At 46.1% G+C, this 14,614-nt stretch overlaps 1 protein-coding gene across 14 annotated transcripts in view; it reads left to right on the top strand.

Moving 5' to 3' along the window:
• The window catches only part of GRB10 (growth factor receptor bound protein 10), a 203,889-nt gene that overhangs the window by 168,184 nt on the left and 21,091 nt on the right, over positions 1 to 14,614 (top strand). For all 14 annotated transcript variants that reach the window (XM_050785577.1, XM_050785576.1, XM_050785580.1 and 11 more), the window contains 5 exons: positions 6,422 to 6,537; positions 7,535 to 7,603; positions 9,319 to 9,456; positions 10,773 to 10,883; positions 12,783 to 12,881. In XM_050785577.1, the coding sequence (XP_050641534.1) occupies positions 6,422 to 6,537; positions 7,535 to 7,603; positions 9,319 to 9,456; positions 10,773 to 10,883; positions 12,783 to 12,881 (533 nt within the window). The remainder of the gene's footprint in view (positions 1 to 6,421; positions 6,538 to 7,534; positions 7,604 to 9,318; positions 9,457 to 10,772; positions 10,884 to 12,782; positions 12,882 to 14,614) is intronic.

The raw sequence follows: 14,614 nt of genomic DNA, 5'->3' as shown, positions 1-14,614 counted from the left end.
GTCTCTACATGTGTATATATATATATGGGGAAAAAAACCATATATATATACAACTTTAAAAACAAGTCTGTATAGTTTGACCCAAATACAATGATTATTGTTGAAAGCCCATTCAAAAGTCTGAATATTCTTTTCATTTGAAAGAACTATGGAAGGGACTTCTGCAGATATTTAGTACTTGAATATAATTGGACACACTCAGGACACATAGAAATTTTGTACAGATATACGTACATAAAATTTTAACATATAAGGAATGGTTCAGAAATTTTGAATTATCTATTTCATGTGATACCCTTTAATTTCTAGGCTATCATATGGTTGGTAGATAAATGATACATTAAGACTTTCACCAAATGAAGAACCATTTGCTCTGAGAGAATAGAAAAACAAATGTCTGTAAGCACACAGGATTTGTAGGGATGTGATATTTATACACCTTATTTCTTTCTCTTCTTTTTAGATGGACTTAATACACTCTCGTGGGGGATGACACTTTATTTTAAAATTAAGTATAAAAGGAAAAAACGGGAAAGAGAAACAAGTGAAATTATATAAAAAAAAAAAAAAAAAAAAAGAGGAACATTCGTGTCACATTTTGGGTCCTGTTTCACAAAAAAAGTAAAAAATGGAAAAAAAAATAATGAACCTCACACAGCCAGGATTTGCAGATACATGAAATTCCTTAGAATATCCTTCCTCTCCTTCCTCAGTTTTCTTTCTCACCACCAGTTCCATTCTTACTAGTTACTAGGAAACACATTTTTCTATCGGCTGGGTTTGCAGAGGACTTTGCAAGTTTTTAGAGTAACCAGTTTCCCCAGCCTGTAAGATCAGCACCCCCAGGACTCATTCCCGTTAGCACAGAGCTTCTGCGTCCCCCCCATCCCTATAACTTCTCTGAATACTGTTTTGTGACCCAACCTTGTCACTTAATGTTTTTTAAAACATTAAGTTGCTGTTTAACTAAAAATCTTACTTCTGCCATGATTTAGCAGCATTCAACGATCAGAAGCTCATTAGTGAGAAAATGCAGGGCTGTGGGGTGCCTCTCGGAGAGTCTGTTGGGTATCTCAGCTTTATCCCCCTTGGAAAGGGATGCTAGGGCCACAAGGCCAATAGGGGGTTCTTGTTTGTCATGGATGGTATTCCTGGGCCCTTCTGGCCCTCCAGCTCTCAGGGCACATCCCCAGACATTGCTATCTCCTTGTAGAGAGCACTTTCCTAGGTAATTATATGTCAGGTATTCTCACAGGGATGTGGACATACACCAGGCTGGCGGCTGGGGCAAAAGGCAGGTAGTACTTGCAAGTCTATAGGGCAGATACTAAGGCAGATTGTAACCCAAACCCCCCATAATTGAAGGTATAGGGCACCCAATTTGGACAGTATTTTAAGCCTATGTATAGCCTCCAGAATTGAGGATTTCAAAGTACAAAGTACATTATTATTGATTGAATATCCGTAATCCAAAAATCTGAAATCTGAAATGCTCTAAAATCTGAAACATTTTGAGTACTGATTTGATGCTCAACGGAAATGCTCACTGAAGCATTTCTGATTTTTGGATTTTGGATTGTTCAACTGGTAAATATAATGCAAATGTTCCAAAATTTAAAAATCCAAAAACGAAAGCTTCTGGTCTCAGGCATTTAGGATAAGGGATATTCAACCTGTATAAGGATCTTAATAGCTAAAATATCAGTCCCTTAATAATATTAAACCTTTTCTACACCCAGAAGGAAGTGATGGCTTTAGAAAAAGTGAGGGCAGTTCCCGAGATAGCCTGCAGCACGTGGTTCCCTTTCTTTGGGAGAAAAGCACCATGCGTGGGTGTCTGCAGCCTGCAGGGCGTCGCTGCTCTGAGATGCTGGTCACCCTCCATTGGCAGCAACAGTGGCATCCCTGCTGTCACTCGGTAGAGTAGCCCCTCTGGCTGAGGGTGGTTTGTCCTGCCCGCTCTGCACTGTGCTTGTGGGTAAGCAGAGAAGGACTCCTATGAGCAGAGCAAGGTCAGGTGGCCCTTCCCAGTGTGGGCTCCTGGGAACATTCACTACTGGACGCACTTGGAAAAGTTGTTGTGAAGCCCCTTGCCCTGGTAGGCAAAGCCTTAGTGACTGATGGTCTATTTTATGATTCCCAGTTCAATTGTCCCTTTAAATGGTCCCTTCCTATGTTAGCACTGCCCCCAGGTTCTACCTGTTGGGGATGTTTCTGAGTCTCAGTGTCTGGAGTAGAGTTCTTAGCCTTGAAAACACTGTCCCTGACCCAAGCCACTCAAGAGCTGACAGTAAGTCCAGCTGGGGCTGCCAGAATGGGACAGGTCTTTTGGAAGGTGTCCCCATCCCTTCTGCCCTAAGCATGTGAGCTGCAAGTCATTGGAAGGTTCACTTTAGCCAGGGCAGCTTCACACATGGAGGATGCAGTGATATTAAACAGTCAGCCTGCAGACATATCAAGTAAACAAATTATATTTGAAAAGGTCTTTTTGGCCAGGCGCTGTGGCTTATGCCTGTAGTCCCAGCACTTTGGAAGGCCAAGGTAGGAGGATCACTTGAGCCCAGGAAGTTGAGGCTGCAGAGAGCTGTGTTTGCATCACTGCATTCCAGCTGGTTGACAGAACAAGACCCTGCCTCAAAAATAAAAGATAAAAGGAATGTTGAAAAATACAAATTTAAACATACAAAACTAGTATCTTGATGCCCCCCTGAACTTGAAAATGGGATTGCAGATAAACCCATCCCTGGGAATGTGGGGGGCACCCCGTGCCTGGGGCTCTTGCACCCAGGCCCCGAGTAACTGTAGACATCAGGCATACTAAGGTCAGATAATCTGGGAGAGGCTGGAACTTACACAGAGAACACAGTAAAGAGAAGAGGGTTTCCGCCAGATCCTACAAATTTCAAGGATTTGAGGAATTCTGTTGTCCTGAGAATTAGGTTGAGACAGGAAGAGCAACAAGTCTTTTTCGGGCTGTTTACAGCTTTGTGCTTGTTCCTGGTCAGATGAGAAATGCTGTGGCAGTAACTCTGGAGGTGCTGTGGCTGCCACACTTTTGGATGCTGACAGCTGGACATGCAGAAAGGCGTGGAGGGAGAAGCAGCTGGCGCCCGTTGACCCTTGCTGAGTAGAGGGGGCCTTTTGCAGGCTGGTTTTATGTCCCCCTCTCCCTTTTACGTGTGAAAAGCAACAAAAGATGTCCTTTCCCCCACTAAAATTTATAAATAGAAGTCCACTTACAGCCTTATCCACATGTCAGGGCTATCTCACTGATTACTCTGTTGACGGTTTCTTAGCCCGGGAAAGCCCTGAGCTTGCTGACAGCTCTTTTCTTTCCCTTGGGTGGGCTGTGCTGAGGAATGATGGGCAGGGAGTGGCTCAAGTGCCACAGCTCAGTGTGAGGCCGAGACAGTGGGGTGCACATCCTCTGTGCACCGGCTCTGCCATGGCCCCTCCCACTGCCAAGTGGCAGCACAGGTTTCTGCCGAGGAGTCACACTTTAGCTGCAAGGGTTAAGGCAAGGAAGTAAGATTCTCTTTTTTGAGTTGTCTTGATATTTAAATATTCTTTCTTGAGGAGTAGAGTAATGCCAGCCTTAGTTTCAGAAATTTGAAAAATACAAATGTACTTCAAAGAATTTTTGCCTTTTCCATTTCTTGAAATTACTTTTGGAATATTATCACAAAAAGTAGTGTTCCCATTTAACTTAGGGCCATTGTAATCATATGCAGTTTATAGATAGTGATGTGATTGTTTATAATCATGCAAGGTCATTTGAAAATACATGTCTTTAAATCACGGAGAAAATTAAAACTGGAGGGAAGATCTTTGAACAGATGTTGCGCAGTCATCGGCCAACTGGAACACTGGTGCCGGAGCATTTGTGCCGGGGCACTCAGCTGCATCTGGAGGCCGCACAGCTCTGCATCTCTGAGAAAGGGGTCACCTGCCACATTGTGTTTGCTGACCTGCTGTGAATGAGGAAAAGGGAGTTGATGTTTTGTTTGTCTTGGGACCCACCTCTGGGGATGGTAGGCGCACTCTGGAGTCACCAAAGCACACTCCTTTCAGGATACAGTTGGTTTCACAGCCCACCGGTTATCCCGAGTTCCTGGGCCCCCTTTTGCCAGGGCACCAAGCCCTCACCTGTCCACCTGGATCTGACGGCCAGGGACACGTCCCCCTGTGTGTTTACACTGCCATGTGCAACTTTCCCACGATCTTTCCAGGGGCAGCCCAGGGAGACAGGGAAGTATTGTCCGCAAGGATGGGCGCCTGCATGGGTTTAGCCACCCCCTTTAGGCCTGGTGGCTGCCCCCAAGCATCCTCTTTGGCTGTCCTCAGGGTTCTTTGGAGACAAAATGCCCTTTGCTTTGGAAACAGACATATTCTCCTCACTTAGGTAGCTGTCACCTCCCATTTTTATTTCTCCTTATTTTGCCTGATAAAAATTTTTAGTTCTGTAAATCAACCATCAACAGTTTATTAGATCGTTGGTTTTGGTTTTGGATTTTTGTTTTTGTTTTTTCCTGTAACTACAGAAAGACATTTTTCTCTGAATAAACATTTCAACAGAAGTCACTGATTTGTTTTCCTTCTGGAAAATCCATTTTCGATGAATGAACCTCTTTTTGGAAAGCAAACCTAACAGTTTTTGTTGCATGTTCTTGGTTTCTCTCTTTTTCTATCATGGGGAGACATGAGGGCCATGTATTGGTTCACATGTTGCTAGCAGCATTCCCTCCCAGACAGGGACAAACGGGAACTGCTCCACACTTGCTGGTGGTGCCAAGTCTGAGCTTTCTGGCAGCCACGGGGAGAAAATTCCTTTCCTTCACAAACTCTGGCTTTAAATGTGTTTTTACCAAGGAATCCTTTCCTTGTAATGTCAAAACCAGGGCCGAGCACGAATCAGCTCCAGAATTTGCTTCTGCATGCCAGTCGGGGCCCATCAGAGATGCGTGCCCATGGCGACAGTTGTTCTTTGTAGACGGAAAGTCTTTTCTGCATTCTTAGATCACTTTGACTCAGAAATGCTTTTGCCTTGAACTTCATTCCTTCCTTCCGAGATGACACTTTCCTCAAGATTCCAGTCTGGCTGCAGGAGAGGAGGGTAGGGTCTTAGGACGACAGAACTGCCCTGGTGTCAATTCCATAGCATGTTAATCTTTACCGTTTTGGCATCAGTTCACACTTTGACCCTGCTGTACGTTTGTTCTTGTTTATTCCGTGATTTAATAAGGTTAGTTTCCCGTGGCCACCACCGTCCTGTGACAGTTTCTGAGGAGGTGCCTGGGAAGGGACGTAGCTGTCATGAAAGGGAGCAGTGCGGCCCCTGCAGGCACACGCTGTTCCAGGGTATGCTGAGTTCTTCCCGCTCCACCTGGAACCACTGTGTTCACACAGTGAGGGAAGCGACTTTTCCCTTTCCGGGGGACGGTGCTGCTATGGAAGATGCTGTGAAGGAGGCGTGTGCGTATGTGCATGCGTGCGTGTGTACGTGTCCGCAGCGGGTGCTGGAGGATGGAGTGTGTTTTTTTCCCTGCCTTTACATGTAATTCAGTTGACAAGAACTATTCCATGATGTGGTGCGTGCAGGCTTCAGTGTGAAAGGTGAGTATGTACGTACCGTCTCGCTGTGCATCACGGCCCCTCCCACAGTACACAGCACCATCGTTTCTGGCAACCAAGTTTGATGTCATTAGAAAGCTTGCATCTCGGCCGGGCACGGTGGCTCATGCCTGTAATCCCAGCACTTTGGGAGGCCAAGGCGGGCAGATCACGAGGTCAGGAGATTGAGACTGTCGTGGCTAGCATGGTGAAACCCCGTCTCTACTGAAAATACAGAAAAATTGGCCAGGCGTGATGGCAGGCGCCTGTAGTCCCAACAACTCAGGAGGCTGAGGCAGGAGAATGGCGTGAACCCGGGAGGCAGAGCTCGCAGTGAGCTGAGATTGCGCCACTGCACTCCAGCCTGGGCGACAGAGCGAGACTCTGTCTCAAAAAAAAAAAAAAAAGCTTCCATCTCTGGGCCCTCTTTGGTCATCCTCCCCTTTCAAGTTCTTTCTCCTTTGTTTCTTGTTGTAGTCTTTTATTTACAAGAATTGAAATTTATTAATTTAAGGGCAAAATCATTTGCTGAGAGTATTATGGACTCATTCCTTAACATCTGGTTGATGCCAAATTCAAAAGAAGTATATAAAAATAAGTATTGACCTGAATTCCTCATGCTGTGTATCTTAAGACCTCTTATGAATTTGGTAGTACATAAAAGAGAGATTTAAATTTAGTTTCCTTCCTGACCTCGTCTCTATTCATAATGTTTAAAGAATAGAAAGTTGAACAAATCTTGCATTTGGTTGTAAAGCTACCATGAATTTCCCACCTGTTGCATCTCACATGTGATACTTTGCCCCTGCAGAGAGGTGCTTGGAAGACCACGAGCTGGTGGTCCAAGTGGAGAGTACCATGGCCAGTGAGAGTAAATTTCTATTCAGGAAGAATTATGCAAAATACGAGTTCTTTAAAAATCCCATGGTGAGTCTTACGTCTTCAGGTTTGGGGTTTGGGACTCTTGACATCTGGAAGTTTATACTTGGGTTTCATAGTATCAGATTAGAAAGTGACTGAGAGGCACGACGTAGCATATCGGTTTGAGAGTCAGAGTTGCAGTTTAATGAAGCAATCCTTGCTTGAAACCCAGTCTCGTGCTTCACTAAATGTGCCTGGGACTGGCTGAAGATAGAGGTCTCCTTCTTCAAATAGACACAGTGTAAAGGGGGTTAGTCTCTAAGACAGGAGCTGGGGGAGACTGGGCATTTTCTGTTATTTTGAAAGTTCTCAGTTAAACTGATCAAACACTTAGCAGAAGAAAAACTCATTATTCTCTGCACACAGCAAACACATTTTGTGATCATACATGGAAGAATGACTAGAGAAATCAGTGCGATTGGTGGTGTCTTGAGCTGGTCACCTTGATCTCTCTTCCCCTTTCTTTCTTTGGGAAAGAAGGCACTTGTCCTGTGAGAGGCCAGGATAGGGAGGGCACCTCCTAGCTCCTGGGGTACTTACTGTCGTCCTGAGTCATGGGGCAGAGCTGTGTCAGCTGGGGAGAAGACCCAGGGTCATTTCTGACTCTGATAATTTAGCTGCTTTTTTATTCCAGAGTGAGAAATTTGAAGACTGTTTTTGGGGAATGCAACAGAAAAGGCTTTTCTCGTGACTGGGCTTACCTTTTAGTTTCAGGAATTCCTTATCTCACTCTTTGCCATGGAGTATGCTGTGAGACATGCATCCCTTAGTAAACATAGGTGGTATTCCATACTCGTACCCAACATTTCAGGAAATGAAATACAACCTTTTGAAGGAGCTGTTTCTTCTGTGTGATAGGAGAATAAAAAGGACTGCCATTTTAAATACAGGTGTACATAATTATATTGGTAGGAATAGTTTTAAAATTTACTTATCTATATGACATACCTTCCCTCACTTTGAAACTAACCTTTCACGTATTTGTTTTTTCCCATTTTCTTAGAATTTCTTCCCAGAACAGATGGTTACTTGGTGCCAGCAGTCAAATGGCAGTCAAAGCCAGCTTTTGCAGGTACTGGGCCAAAATAGACCTCTGCTGAAATAGACTTTCTGAATAGAAATCCTCTTGGAACTGAATGGCAACATTGTAAAAAACCTGAAGAGATTGCATCTTTCATCATTTATAACTTTGGCTCTTAAGGGGGTTTAGAGTAACCAGAAATTAAAAAATTTACTTGGAAAATCTGTGTATAGCTGGATTCCTGCTGAGCCAAACAGGCACTTAACACACAGAATGCCCTTGCTCTGACTTAGAAGAGTCCAGTGATGCCACTGCTGAGTGTGGCCCGGGGGGTGCATGGAGAAACCCCAGTTTCAGGGCTCCCCAGCTCCTTTCTGAGCAGGGGTCCCAGGTCAGGCCACCGCCCAGCTGCTTGGAAATCTCTGCAGAAGCGCTGAGTCTATAGTAAAAGATGATTGGGTTACCACAACAGACTTTTACAAGTAACTTGCCATACATTACAAATAAAGAAACCTGCTTTAATTGTCCTAAAGTCTGTTCTGAGAAAATCTGGTCTCTCCCCACCTCCTCTTCCAGTGGAGGGAGCCACCAGGGCCTCTGTGCTCAGCTGTCACACACGCTTCTCCAGGGAAGCTGGGAGCGGGGAATGGGAATGTTACAGCTACACCCTAAAAATATGCCTGTGTACATGTCAAAAGTGAAAGAATGAATCATTTCCTAAGGCCACCAACAATATCCAAGTGACATATTACATGTAACAGAAACTACTAAAATATAGTTCCTACAGAATTCTGCTCATAAGCCCTTCTTTTGCTATGTTGTTATCACCAAATTTGTTTCAGCATCTAAAAGATAAGAGCTTCAGAGCTCTGTTCCGGTGGTGTCTTCAGAAGCCCTTCTGACCATAGCATGTGTCTGTTCTGGTGAGAGGTGTCAGTGCTAAGGTACCACCTGTACACCGTGAACAGTGAAATGGCACATTCTGTTTTAACTTGCCTTGACTTTGGGAGGACTCATGTGCTTTGTGAAGATATGCTGTGGTCTCTTGAGACTCAGGAAGGACTGACCCAGGTGCACTAGGGCTCTGTCCGACGTGCCTTTCCCACCTGGGGGAAAAGAGCTTTGTCCCCTCCCAGTCTAGTAGCAGGACCTGCCAACATCACCTCCCCAACTTCGCTCCGTGACCTGGCCCTCGGCCTGTCTTCCCTTTGATGAAAAGCATAGTTTCTTGTTTTGTTTTGTTTTGTTTTGTTTTGATAAAGGCTTTATTCTTAAGGCTGCCTGTGGGAAAAGTTAAGTGGAACAGGGGGACATCACCAGGATGTCCTGCACCTGGGTTCATCACTTGCAGACAAATGACACCTTTTATGTCACCCTTGACTGGAGGGGTGCCTGGGTAAAAGTGGCCACTACATGCTCACTCTCAGTCCCCAGAGCCCCACTCACTCAGTCGTGGCACTTGCTCTTGCCCTCAGTCTGATATCAGACTGGATCCTTCAGTGCACTCTCTTACAGGGAAATTCGTGACTTGTGTTATCACCAGTGTTAGAAAGGTCCATTTGCTTGCGTGTGTTTAAATACGAATTATGTTCTATGCAGCACCAATTGAGATGGGATTTTAAGACTTTGGAAAGGAGAACACGCTCAGTTTGATCAAAAAAAGGAGTCTTTTAATAATTCAGAAAATGTCAGTTATGCTAATAACATGTCTGCTTTAATTATTTTAGATTAGCATTATGTAATTTTTAAAATTTGTTCTTCAACAGAATTTTCTGAACTCCAGTAGCTGTCCTGAAATTCAAGGGTTTTTGCATGTGAAAGAGCTGGGAAAGAAATCGTGGAAAAAGCTGTATGTGTGTTTGCGGAGATCTGGCCTTTATTGCTCCACCAAGGGAACTTCAAAGGTGAGCTTTAAAACCTGCCACCACCAGCCCTGATTCTGCCCCCGTCACTGCCCCCGGGAGTCCTCAGAGTAAACCTAGGCTTCATTTTTAAATGCACCTTAGACTCCTCCAAGCTCAGGACAACTTCTTAATAAGCTAATTGTGCAACAGCTAAACTTGGAGTCACAGGTTTCCTGGTCTCCCTCAGAAACTAGGTAATAAATAATACATACCTAAGAACCCCACCTGCCGAGGCCCACCCCCACTGTGGGTTGGTAGCAGACCCCCCTGGCTGCCCTATCACTTCAGAGACTGGCCTAGTTCCCATAAGTTGGGATTTAAGCTAGCTGTAAAGATGTTTGATAGATGATTGCCACCCTAATGCCAGTGTAACTTTATGTATCAGATATTTTATGAAATAAATTGCAGGTTTGCATGTATCCGTAGTGAGAAGAAGGTGGGAGATGGAAAACAGCTGCAGGCCCTCAAAAGACAGCTGGTAGCACTGAGGGCTTAGGCTGGAGGCTCCTTCGCTCCCATGTACACTCTTGCCTGCTCTCTTCTCGTGCTGTCCACATACACCCTGTGGCAGGAGCCATGTCCATTCAACGTGGCTGAGCACTTACCATCTGAGGGCTACGGTCTCTTTTACTCTGGCCAGCAAAGGGGAAAGGGAGCTGGCGGGACCCTGGCACAGGTGTTGAGCATCAGGCCAACTCTGGGAAGTCAGCGGCTGCTGACGCATGGGCCAGAGAGAAGGGGGGTCATCTGCAGAGAGGGGCTTTGGTCTGACACAGGGCATGGTAGCGTCCTGACCTCTCAGCTGTGCTGTGTGGCCCGCTCAGAGTCCTCGTGTGTGCTGAAGTCGGGAGATTATTTCCTAGAGCAGGAAACAGAGCTAGGCTGGAGAGTTGAGGAGGAGAAGGGTGGGACAAGCTACCAGTGGGAAAACCCAGGGTACGATTGGACTCTGGATGCACAGCAAACCAAAGGCAGATAGGCCCTGTGCTCTTAACTCTGACCTTTGGGTTATAGATTTTCTTCTGCTTTTTATCTTGAATATCTGGTCATGGGGCTTTGATTTGGCAGAAGTATCAAATACGTTCCAACAGTCTTGTGTGTCTGAGAATTGGGGAAGTGGGTGTTTTGGGTGAGACTGGGTGAATTTGGTTTTAGTTTAGCACTTATCACACCTCATGTAATAATCATATGTAACATGTAAAGTGTCATTGGGGAAAGTGCTTATAAGTGTGCAGAGACTGCCCTCTGTCTACCAGAGGTGAACACATTTGCCCTTTGCTGGGCTTGAGACTTTAACCTGGCCGTTGTTGTCACAGGAACCCAGACACCTGCAGCTGCTGGCCGACCTGGAGGACAGCAACATCTTCTCCCTGATCGCCGGCAGGAAGCAGTACAGCGCCCCTACAGACCACGGGCTCTGCATAAAGGTACACCCGAACTGTCCACAGACGGCGCGCATGCTCAGCAGCCCACTGGAAACTGACTTCTTCTCTTGCCCAGCACTTGATTGTTGCTTCTGTTGTCTTCAACAGAAACATAGTTTCACACTGGATTCCTCCATTCCTGTAAAAACATCTATTGTACACTTGCTGCTGTCAGCCCTTGAGTAGCTCAGAAGCTCAAGGACAAGCAAACAGGGATAGACAGTGTGGCCAGTGGGCTCAGTGTTTTAGGGAGGGTGGCTTTTGGCTTCAAAGGGTGGGCTGTGGCTGTAGCCCAGTACTAGTAGCTGGAAGGGGAGGCAGGGCAAGGGAGAGGACCTCCAGCCTGTCACCTGGGTTGCCTGCATGGTACTGAGTGAGCTGATGGCTTCTGTGTGCGCCTCTGGCCGTGGGGACAGTCAGATAGGAATGGACACAATGCGGCCCACCCTCTGCATGCACACACACGCGTGCACACACATCTGCGTGCACATACCACATGTGTATACATACATGTATACATATATACCTGTGTGCATACACATACATTATCCACACATGTACATAGACACACATACACATGTGCACACACCTGTGGGCAGAGCCCACTCCTCTTCCCCTGATGAGGTTGTGATGGTATTAATAATCATAATGGTAGATGATATTTACTGAATGCTTACTGTGCATGAGATGTTCCACTAACAGTTTTACATCCATTATCTTATTTAATCTTCATAGCCCCTTGTGGGATAGGAAGTTGGCCACATTGCCCACATCCAGTAGCCAGTGAATAGTTGTGCTTGGAGTTTGCGCCGTAGGCTGACTTACCAGCCATAGCCCAAGCCGCATCCCGAGAACACAGAACACCGGGAGCCCCTCCTTAGGAGAAAATTTCTTTCCAAAATATCACGTCATACCTTGCTCAGGGAATACTCTTGCCATTGTAAGTAACAGGCGTCTAATTCACACCAGCTAGAGGCCCAAGGCAGCCTCAGGCAGGGCTGGAGGTATGAGCACGCTCCCTTCCCACCAGCCCACACCAGCCATGCTTGCATGTCTGCAAACGCAGTCTCTGCTTGCTTCTCTCATAGCACCAGCCGAGCACAGGGTAGTCACACCTGTCCCTCAACCCCTCCAGATTCTGGAGAGGGAGAGCTGGGGCCGTGTCCAGCATTGTTTCTTGAGTCTGAGGTCAGGGGGTTCCTGTGGAGATGCAGGTCAGTTTATCCCTGCAACAATTCTCCTCCCTCACCAAAGGGCCCTGCCTGTGGAGGGGCACCTGTCTTCTCCCCATGGTGCCTGCACCTGCCTCGGGGTGCCTTCTTCCCCTTCTGTCTCCTTCTCCAGAGCCAACATCAGTCTCCCTCTCTGGACCTTCTACTTGGGGTCTGATCTTTGGGCTGCTCAGACGTCAGAATCCCTGAGCTCCTCAGGGGTTTCCCCTCTTGGCTACGCTCTGCAGCCGCCCCTCCTCTCAGTGGCCTGGGGGCAACTTTAAGATCTCTCCTTCTGTAAGTCAGAAGGCAGGTTCTCCTCCCATAGAATCCAGTCCCTCGACAGAGTGAGGGGCCTCTTCCTCTTTGTCCTGTTGTGCTAACCACGTTACGTTGTCTTGTGCTGGTTTGTTTCTCTGTCTTCTCTGAAGTTCCCGAAGGATGGCTTAGTATTCAGCTAAGTGGTACACAACCTGGGGCCAGTCCATGATAGGCACTTAATAAAGGCTTGTCAGGAAGGCGGATGAATGAATGCTTAACACACAGGTGTGTGTGTGCATCTGCTGTGCTCCTTGCTAGGGGGATCTCCAGCTGGTTGTCTCTGGTTTGTGTCAGATGCAGCCCTGCCTTGACAGAAGCTGTTTCTGACTCCCTGTGTAACACTAACAGAACTTTCTTTTACCTCCTGTAGCCAAACAAAGTCAGGAATGAAGCTAAAGAGCTGAGGTTGCTCTGTGCAGAGGATGAGCAAACCAGGACGTGCTGGATGACAGCGTTCAGACTCCTGAAGGTATGTGACATCTTGCAGTTTGTGTTGAGTGCACATCTCTTCGTGAAAATTGGCCTCTGGACCTGCCAGAATAGACAAAGTCAGAAGGCAGGTTCTCCTCCCATAGAATCCAGTCCCTCGACAGAGTGAGGGGCCTCTTCCTCCTTGTGCTGTTGTGCTAACCACGTTACGTTGTCTTGTGCTAGTTTGATTTTCTGTCTCCTCTGAAGTCCCCGAAGAATGGCTTATTTTTCAGCTAAGTGGTACACAACCTGGGCCCAGTCCATGATAGGCACAATACTTTGTCTCTTCTGGCAGGAAAATGCTTGTAACTTTTCTGCTGTTTTGTCACAATGTTTTATTTATCAAATGTAGTTAAGCATCTTTCTAAACAAGATCTCAGGAGCTTGTAACAGAGGGCCTAATATTAAACAGGTTAGAGCTAGGTTTTCCAGACTCAGTACTTACTGACATTTTGGGTGGAATAATTCTTTATTGGAGGTCTGGGGGACATCCAAGCATTGCAGGCCACTTAGCTGTGTGGCATACCTGGTCTCTGCCTGCTAGATGCCAGTCTCACGCCTGGCCAGTTGAGACAACCAAAAATGTCTCTAAATGTTGCCAAATGTGCCCTGGAGCCAGAGGGTGGGGAATTGCCCCTGGTTGAGACCACTAGATTAGAAGAATAGGATTCGAAAAATCAGGACCAGGGAGAAAGGAAATAGTACGTGAGGTGTTAATTATTTTCACGACTGAACCAACTCTCAGGTTCCCAAAAAGCCAGGACCATGAAGTAAACATGATGAATTACACAGCTCACTGTAGCTCCTCAGCGGAGACGGTACCTCCTGACTGTAAGTTCTAAAGGAAATGTATCACGTGGAACTGCATATGGAGTAATGCCCTTGACAGCAATTTCATGCTAATTGCCAGAGTGATTTCATACGACTGTTTATTGTAATCACTTTGGATTTCCCACAGTGTTCCTGTGCACACATACCATATCCCACATGTCTGGAATTAAGTCTACAGAGTCCTTGTGAGTTGCAAGTTAGCTGGCCCAGATGAGCTTGGCTAAAGTCCAGGGGTCTCCATAGGAGATGTTCGTTTGGAGCCGATGGATACAGTGGTCCAGGGATTTCTTTACAAAAACTCCCAGGCTTCATTGAACTGTAGTGGCCTTTTATCTGGTCCAGAGACTCAAGGTGGAGTCAATTAAGGAGATGGAGGAGCCGAAGGAAGCATAGCTCAAAACTTTCCTGGAGGTGCTGCAGATCCAATTCTGAATGTAGTCCTGTTGTTGTGGCCATTTGGCAGGTAGCACTTTGCACCCAGTAATCCACAGATTCCAGAGACATTAAGGATGCATCCTAGTGCCATTTTATAGGAGGCTGGGGCCCAGACCAAAAGTTCCACAGATTGGCTTCCTATATCTCTCTCCCAGAACCTTATTTTATATTTCCACTGATAACAAAAAGAATTATGAAAATCAAAATTTTATGAATTCATAATGGAAGAGGAAACATCCATGTTAATACATCATAGATCATAGACCACTCCTGTTATAGGCCAGTTTTCAGTGTGTAAGGGTCACCAGTGGGCACTGGTCACACAGGTGACATAATGTCCATCGAGGGCAGTCTTCTGCATGGACCTCCAGAAGGAATGAGATTGCTCTTTGTGTCCTGTTGTGGAAAAATTACTAACAATTAAAAAGCAAAATACAGAACAGCATATAGAGAGAATGCTGCATT

Source organism: Macaca thibetana, chromosome 3, assembly GCF_024542745.1.
Source record: "Macaca thibetana thibetana isolate TM-01 chromosome 3, ASM2454274v1, whole genome shotgun sequence".
Lineage (NCBI taxonomy): Eukaryota > Metazoa > Chordata > Mammalia > Primates > Cercopithecidae > Macaca > Macaca thibetana.
Note: the sequence above shows the minus strand (reverse complement) of the source record. Positions and strands in the feature narration are given on the sequence as shown.